The following is a 9072-nucleotide window of genomic DNA, read 5'->3' as shown; positions in this document are numbered from 1 at the left end:
TTCTTCAATTACTCATGTGCTCGAAAGGCCTCTGTCAAAAGGGGAAAAGATACGAACTGGCTTTCTCCTCACGGTACTAACCAACGGGTGTTCCGTCCAAGCTGATTGCATGCCAGTTGCGGAAAGCCTTAATGCATGTTCCCGTTTGCCCCGTTTTCGAGGACATAGGTATGGTCAATGCCGACTCTGTAGTCAAGCCAGAAGCTGGTGCATTGAGATAGATTTCCTGCCAAATACACAACTGGGAAGTCTTGGTTCTTAGTTGAGTCGTGTCTAAGGAGCTTGCGGACGAAGCCGCTCATGGTGAGGCCAGACCCTTTTTCGCGCGCAAAACAGGCATACGAGGGCCTGCGAACTTGATGCAAGTTGCAGATTCATGTTTCTGCAGAAGCGAGGTCAGCCCATCTCTTTCAGCTCCGAGTCGCCGAACTTAACAACTGATCCTCCGGTGGGCTCGAACTCTTACCCAACGATATACCCCTACGCGGGTACGCCTTGCCACGTTATTTAGTTGGAAGTCTTCTACGCTCAACTGTGCACTATCTTAGCCCTTGGATGTTGCCCTGGTCCTTGTAGGTAAGTCTTAACACATGTATTGGGTCTATTACTATCCCATCTCGGCTAATATTCTTCTCACGCCTGTCTTGTGAACTCGTCTCTACGCCATCTCAATGTGTCAATGCATCAAACGAAATTCCGCCTGGGGAATTACCTGTGCGTCTATATTTGGCTGGAGTAGAATAAAGATAGGAACAACAACGTTGATGCAATTACTTGGGTACGAATGACAGGTAGGGACCATAGCTTCGACAGCATAAAGGCTGGAGGTTTGGTCATAGGTTCAATCGGAACCGGTAGAGTCTAAAGCCGAGGTAATTTCGTTCGTTCCCTGAGGTCTGTCGAGCTGGATCGCTTTCTGGACATGATCTTGGCGCCGTTCAGATTGAGTAATTGCACGACCTCTAGGTTGCCGTCAAATGAGGCAGCCTGCAAAGTCTGCGCGTCGACATCGGCTCCCTTATCTAGCAGTAGTTGCACGGCCTCTAGGTTGCCCTCAGATGAGGCAGCTTGTAGAGCATTGCCGTACAAGCCGCCCTGTGCATTGACATCCGCTCCCTTACCTAGTAGCAGTTGCACGACCTCTAGGTTGCCGTCAAATGAGGCAGCTTGTAGAGCATTGCCGTATTGGCCGCCCTGTGCATTAACATCCGCTCCCTTATCCAGCAGTAGTTGCACGACCTCCAAATTGCCCTCATATGAGGCAGCCTGCAGAGCATTGCCGAGGTAGCCGCCCTGTGCGTTGACATCTGCTCCTTTGTCTAGCAATAGTTGCACGATCTCGGGGTTGCCCTGAAATGAGGCAGCCTGTAGAGCATTGCCGTACTCGCCGCCCTGCGCGTTGACATCCGCTCCTTTGTCTAGCAGCAGTTGCACGACCTCTAGGTTGCCGTCAAATGAGGCAGCCTGTAGAGCATTGCCGTACCCGCCTCCCTGCGCGTTGACATCCGCTCCTTTGTCTAGCAGTAGTTGCGCAACCTCTCGGTTACTGAAATATGAGGCAGTATATAGAGCATTGCTGAACTCGCCGCCCTGCGCGTTGACATCCGCTCCTCTGCCTAGCAGTAGTTGCACGATCTCGGGGTTGCCCTTCCATGAGACAGCCTGTAGAGCATTGCCGTACTTGCCGCCCTGTGCGTTGATGTCTGCTCCTCTGTCTAGCAGTAGTTGCACGACCTCCAAATTGCCCTTATATGAGGCAGCCTGTAGAGCATTGCCGTACTTGCCGCCCTGCGCGTTGACATCTGCTCCCTCTGTCGTCAGATCTCTTGCGGCCCCTGCGAGTCCAGCCAAACAAGCATAATACAATCTGGATGCTTTAGGAGGTCCTGGTTCATGGTCCCACCAGCGGTCGGCCTGATACAATCGACACCACCGTTGAAATGTTGTCTCGTCCCGTAAAAAGCTAACCGTGGTTCGAACGATGTCTTCAGAAGTCTCGGCCGAAACGGCGTAGTCCATCCAAGACTCTGCTGCATATCGTGCCATCGGAAAATCGGATCTGATTGTGCTGCAATTGTTCTTGATATCACCAAGATAAGTCAGGCAGGTTCTGGTGATGACATTGCTGGCACTTTCCAGGTCGAACTGGGCTTGTTCAAGAAGGTACTCTTTGACAGAGAAGTGAGCAAGATGAAGTTCTTCCACGGTCTCACCGTAGTTCGTGACTTTGGCGATTATCACCAAGCTGGGGCAGTATCGTAGAACGTCGGCTTTTTGACATAGTCTGCCGTCAACGTCGAAGCCCCGAGGCTCTTGATCTATCTGTGTGGCCAAGACTTCGATGGTCTCTGATAGCGACAGAGGCCTCTTGGCGTAGACGAGAAACTGCAGGAGGCGAATCGCGCCGCTCTTGTATTCCGACGGTATGTTTTGGACCATGCGGCGATATGTCTCATTCAGATCACGGGGCAAAAACCCGAGAGCTGCCTTGATGGCTTTTGGACTCAGACATCTAGCAAGACTCTCTAGTTGACAAGCTGCCCATCTAAACCTGCGACGAATGTCAGAAAAATATTTGACTTATATCGATGATCTAGGCCAAAACTTGCATCCCATCGGCTCCATCTCCGACTTTATCACGGATTTCGTCTAGAGTACCTTGAGATAGTTTCTTGTCCACGAAATCACGCTTCTGTTCAAGTGTTGCATTAACATAGGAGCGTATGTCGGTGTTGACAGCCTGCTTGTCAAGTAAGACACAGTTACGCTCATCAAACGAGCGAGGGATCTCGCCTTGGAACTCTGCTTCAGGTCGGCCAGTCACGAGAAGCTGGGCGTTACTAGAAGCCAAACCTCTTATCCAATGCAGAAGTTCTTCTCTCTTGGTACACTCGTCCAAAGCGTCGATGATGATGAAAACCTTTCCAGCAATTTGTATCATTGTGTCAACACAGGCTGATAAAGCTCCCGTATCTGGTTGTCTCCGTCCATCATCATGGGAAGTGAAAAGACTATCAAGTCTTCTCGCGGCTTCGTTCCCGGTATGATAAAGTTGATCTGCCAGCGAGCGTAGGAGATCCTCCAGTTTCTGTTTCCTGGGATCACTAAAGTCGAAGAAGAAGGCAAGCGTCGTGTGGGTGTTCGTTTGCAGAAGGTGATCAAGAATCGTCGTACTCAGAATGGTCTTGCCACATCCTGCCAGACCGTAGAACCACAGGTGTCGGCGTGATCCAAGTTTCCATTCCTGGAAGGCGGGACTGTTTAGAAGCCAGGTCCCAGTGCCGGGATGACGGCGTTTTCTTGCCAAGTTGGCATTGGTTGAATAATCCGGTGGGGATAGCCATCGTTCGATTTGGGCGAAACGATGGTCAGATGCCATGCTCATCACCGCATGTTTGGTTTCATTTCCCGTGGATTGGACTGTTCAAGGTCAAAAGAGAAAGCGTGAGCTGGCATTGTGATACTAACTAGAACTGAGGATTTCGCTAATAGGCTTCTCAGCCTCGACCTTGCTGGGGGGAATCTGGCGTAGGAGATCTTTGGCATACGCCGCCGCCATCATTGCCGCAAAGCCCTGCCACTCCTTGTTCTTGTGCGAGTCAGAGTAGTCGCATATTCCGCGGATCACTAAACATGGGAAGTGGTTCATCAAGCCGGCCGCCTCCATCTCGAAACAAAGGACATCCATACTAGCCGCCAGCTTGTCCCGGGCAAGTGCGTCCTTCATCAGTTGGTTTGCGCTGGCCACCAACCCATAATGGATGGCAGGGTCATCCTCCTGCTCGCCCCGTTCTTTTCGATCCACCAGACAAGCGGGATCATTGCTGCACACGTCGGCGCATCCATCTGACGAGTCCGGATGCACAATGTCGGACCGGTAGAGTCTATCGCTGTCTGCGGGTGGCCGAGAATACTTCTGTCGCAGACGTGGCCATTGTTCCAATGCCCTATCAACATAGGCATTGAGCTGATGCCCTTCCAGCTCATACTCAGCCTCGAGCCCGCTCAATGCTGTCAGGAGCAACTGTGGCGGCTGGTTCAAGGATCCTGTCGTCACGAACGCATGCTCCTGAATCGCCTTGCCATAGTCGTATTGGAACACGCCACCTTTCCCACTGCCACGGGTACTCACAACAACATCGCCAAGGCGTATATCGTGCTTTGCGCTTGGGGCGCCGCCGCCGATGCCAACCATCAATCCGAAACGAATGTTTGGAAAGCTGCGCAGCATGTCCCTTGCCACAGTGGCGGCGGAGGTCGTGCCATACTCAGCTTTAGGCAAGACGGCCATGACAACGTTGTGCTTCCCGATTCTCCCCAGCGCATAGTTATTATTGTCATTATCGGCGATTGTTTCGAGTTGGTCGTGTTTTTCATCAAAGAAGGCTCGCGCAGCGACAAATTCGGTGGTGACGGCACAAATCCAGCCGACCGTGTACTTTTGGGGATTCGACATGGTCGGCGATCGATGTCGAGCGGAGGAAGACGTGATGTTATATGGACAGACAATCGCAACAGAGAAGCGCTCGAGGAGGCGCATAGCGAGGCCCGCATGCTTTTGGAGGCGGCGGGCATATATCAGGCCCTGAGGAGATGTGAGGATTCCGTCAGCCTCACGGCGCCCTCTGTGCAGCAACTTGCGGCAGGCTGGGCGTTGTAGCTACATGATTGGCGAAGAAATCCATGTCAAAGCAACTGCCTCTTAAATGCGGAGCGAATGGCGACGCACGAATGGCGGATGGCAGATAAAGAAGAAAACCCATTGTCAGGTAATGGGACGACGTCGCAATTGAATGGTCGCCTGGTTCATGCCAGCGGGTGGTGGCGCTCATTATGTCTACGTCGCAATATTAGGCATATGGACAGTGAGTGGTAGTGGTTCAAGTTTGTATGGCTTACCGCTCACTTCAGGCAACACAAGCGAATTCTGCGGGACTTTGTCTTGACCTAGTGGATACTACAGCTCATCAAAGATTCATACTGTCACATTCATCCACCAGCCTAGGCATGAGTGAATTATTTTTAGTGTTAATTTTAACGCAAGAATCATCTACGTAGATGGAATTGGCATCTATTAAATATATTAATTATAATATTTGACTTGGGCTAATTCTAAAATCTAGATGCGTAATGGGAAGACCTTGTGTGCGAGCTGAGGGGCTAAGGTAGACTGTCTTAATCGGAGGAGTGGCACTCGTATCATCTAAGCCAATAAATAAAGTGAGGCGAGCGGCAAAGGTGGATGGCGAAATCTAAGAGTACATGCATGATCCAATTAAATGTTATTTTTAGTCTCACTTAAATCTCACCACTACTAGAATTAGGAGGTTGGCGTTGATGCCAGGGTCATTAGCTGCTATCTAAAACAAGAGCTGACCGAAATGGAGGGGCGTGGGAGTAAAGGAATGGAGCAGGCACCGTTATGGTGTCAGCGTTTGGCATAACCGTCTCCAACGGTGTTACGGCTGATAACGGTCGATACGCCAAAACGGTGGAAAGAGGAACCTGTCGAGGCCGGTCGTCGGAGTTGTTTTGAAATCGCATCATCACGTGTCTAGTTCAAACCGGGATAACATCGGGAAATCTCAAGATTTTTGCCAAGACCTGGCTTGACTATGGAAGACTCCCCGTCCGCTCTCCCATAGTCAAGCCACTAACTGGCGGATTAGTAGTTGGGTCGGTGACGACCAGCGAATCCCCGCTGTTGTATGTTTTTGTGAGTCGTCTTTTTGCCATTTACTGCATGCATGTCAAACTTTATCAACGGGAGCAACTGCTAACCTGTTGTCGCACTGAGCGTGCTTAAAGGGTTAGAGTGAATATGATGAGCAGCAGCAAATGTGTTGATTGATTGTTCTAAGTTTTTCTCTTGTGCGGGGAATTCCATCCCGCAGAGTTACTTAAAGCATACAGCTAGATTACTAATGCCTACCCTGCGACACCTGTCTTTCAATTTTTGGATCTGCTCAACTGGAGGTTGTCACTAGCATGGAGCCTTGGCTTCAACTATCGCCAACATCATTTGGAGAGACTCACAGCCCGCCTTGTCCCACCTTTTTTCATCGATTTGCCATTTTCCCATGACCGCTCCAGCTGATTCCGTGAATAGAGTGAGGTATATATTCTCATCGAACCAATCCGTAAAGCCGGTTGAGCAAAGCTGTCACAACAGCAGTACAGGCAAGAAACCCTTTAAAACCACCAAAAGACATCGTGTCCAAGGATCCAGGCGTTTAACGTTATGTTAACGTTATCGTAACGTTATGCGTCCTTTAACTGACATAATCTTCAGCGTCGTTCATGGACCTCATCATCGTTGAAAAGGCATTTAATCTCAAATTGCTTGACAAGATGGCGGATGAATACCAACTCTTCATTTCTCATTTGAGACGATCACCGCCATCATGACTGAAAACAGACAACGCAATGTACTTTTTACTGGAGCCAATGGTTATATCGGCTCAGCAGTTTGTCGAGCCCAGCGCAGCCCCCAGATCAAATCCAATCAAACAAATTGCCAAACAAATCAATCAAATATGCCAAAATTTTATTTCAATCAAACAAATACAAAATCCTCGATTTGAAATAACATTTGATATATTTGATACACAATATGCCATCCAGCGTCCATGCTGCCAGACCGTTGACCGCGCTTTCACAGCTTACCCGGAACCTGGCTGGTGAGCGACCCCAGCCAATCAAAGTCATCCATCAAGCCTTCCATTAGTGAGCTACCCCAGTACCACGGTCAGGCTGGTGGGGGAGAAAGTAGCTCCTTAACTTTTACGTCCCGTCCTAGCGACATCAAGTCGCGTCAGTGCTAGTTTGTTTACCTTTCAACGCGTACCATTCCTCCCACGAGTCGACGCCTAACCCGATGGAATCCGACGACATCATGCTTCCTTCGCCTCCACCCTCTGCCTTTTCTTTTCTTCGACCACCGAGGAATTTGGCGAGTCAATTCGAGCTGACGACGCAGTCGGCATTGCCAGACCACCCTACTGTTGCAGATCTTCCGCGAGCAGTGTGGAGGAACAAACGATATGTTTTGGAAGAGTCCTTGTCCCGGAAGGGCTCGAAGGGCCGGAAGAGCTGGATCAAGCGCCATGGATTTTTTCTTGTTGAGATCGACACTAACGATAGTCCTTTGAGTCCTTACTGGGCCTGTCGTTTGTGTGACGCGAAGGGTCAGCCTGAGTTCTTCGCCGCTGCTGCTACGAGTTCGGCAGCGGACCATCTCCGCAAGTATGTGAATGTGAATGTGACGTCGCGAGCTTGAGCACTATTGACCAACGCCAGGTCTCACAGGATTTTCGAGAGCAGTCAAGCAGCTGATCCAGATCTGTCAACCGATGAATCTGAACGGCCCAAGCGACGACGCTTGCAGTACAGCGCCGTGCCGCGTGCTAGAGTCAAGATGATCCGAGAACTGAGCCTGGGACTTCTGATCAACACCAATGTTCCTTTTTCCTTCTTCAGCGATACATTCTTTCAGCAGCTCGCTTGGCAGCTTGACCCTCACCTAGCTGACCAGATACCATGGAGCCGGCAATCGATGGGCCGTTTGCTGGATGACACGTACAAGTCTAAGAAAGATGAGATCAAGCAGGAGCTCTCAGATGCCCTTACTAAAATCCATCTGGGGTTCGACCTGTGGACATCGCCTAATCGGCATGCTGTTATGGCAGTCACAGCTCATTTTCTTGACCGCCAGGGCAAGCACCAGTCGCGCCTATTGGCACTCCGTCGCCAGCTAGGGTGTCATAGCGGAGAAAGTCTTGCGGTGACGCTCGGGCAAGTTGTGCGAGAATGGAAGATAGAGGACCGAGTCGGAACCGTGATCTCGGACAACGCATCTTCAAACGACAGCTGTCTCGTGAACTTTTACGGAGATCTCGACGCAGAGATGAGTCTGGCGGACGTTCGGGCCAGACGTATGCGCTGTTATGGGCATATCCTGAACCTGGTTGCTCGCGCCTTTCTCTACGGCGAAGATTTCGAGTCTTTCGAGGCCGAATCGCAGGTATTTGATCTTCTCGGCCGGCGCGAGGATGACCTACGACACTGGAGAAAGAAAGGGCCGGTGGGAAAGCTCCACAATGTTGTCAAATTCATCAGATCTTCCCCTCAGAGGTGTGAGCTCTTCAAAAGGATCTCACGCGAGAACGACGAAGCACAAGAATACCTCTTGGCGAGTGAGTCGACGGCAGAGCTAGAGGTCGTAATGAATAACGATACGAGATGGAACTCCACTTACCTCATGATCTCTCGAGCGCTCGTCAAGCAGGGAGACATCAGGGCGTTCTTGGTCCACCCAGAAGTGGAGAAATGGCTACCGGAGGCCGACATGCTGAAGGGAGATGACTGGAGACTGTTGGCAGAAATCAAACTTATTCTTGAGCCATTCTATCTACAGACTATGAGAACGCAGGGCTGGGGCAGCGAAGGAGGTAACGGACGGCTCTGGGAAGTGATGACGGGTATGGAGTACTTGCTGGAACACCTAGAGGATCGGAAGCTGTTCCATCATGCCGTTCCAGACGAGGCAGGGGGACAGGACACCAACTCGCAGGCCGAGCAGGCTCGAGGGCGACCAGACCGTAACCGGCAGCTTCCTGCTCGATTTAGGGATTGCGAGACGGATATCCATCCGCGAAAGTCCAGGCAAGGCCCCTTGTCAGATCGTGGCTCGAGACAATGCGATGATGGATCAGGCAAGCCATCAGGATCATTAGGAATCGATGACATGGGAAAGGATCACCGACACTATTTAAGACTGTCCATCATGACTGCCTGGCAGAAACTAAACGAGTACTACACCAAGCTTGGAGACTCACCGTTGTTCGCTGCATCCATCATCCTCCACCCATCACTCGGCATGAACTATCTGGAGGTGAACTGGGCGTCGGAAGAGCAGCTTGTGTGGGTGAGGGATGCCAAAATTGGACTGTCTGACTACTTGGACCGTTGGTACCACTGCAACCGGCCGGTGGATGAGCAGCAGAAGATGATCATGGACACATCGACATCCTTAAGCGTACCAAGGACGACAACTGAAGTTTGCGTGTTCAA

At 50.8% G+C, this 9072-nt stretch overlaps 1 protein-coding gene across 1 annotated transcript; it reads right to left on the bottom strand.

The window, feature by feature from the left end:
- Window positions 1-237: 237 nt before the first annotated feature.
- On the bottom strand, window positions 238-5039 carry FOXG_14292 (uncharacterized protein). The gene is made up of 7 exons (XM_018394360.1): window positions 4900-5039; window positions 3469-4837; window positions 2610-3420; window positions 1762-2551; window positions 1141-1365; window positions 467-960; window positions 238-382 (listed from the first exon to the last, which is right to left on the bottom strand). Exons 2-6 carry the CDS (start codon window positions 4538-4540, stop codon window positions 862-864), a joined length of 2997 nt encoding a protein of 998 aa, XP_018254024.1. The 5' UTR covers window positions 4541-4837; window positions 4900-5039; the 3' UTR covers window positions 238-382; window positions 467-861.
- Between the last annotated feature and the right edge of the window lie 4033 nt (window positions 5040-9072).

Source organism: Fusarium oxysporum, chromosome 14, assembly GCF_000149955.1.
Source record: "Fusarium oxysporum f. sp. lycopersici 4287 chromosome 14, whole genome shotgun sequence".
NCBI lineage: Eukaryota > Fungi > Ascomycota > Sordariomycetes > Hypocreales > Nectriaceae > Fusarium > Fusarium oxysporum.
This window is presented reverse-complemented; position numbering and strand designations above follow the sequence as displayed.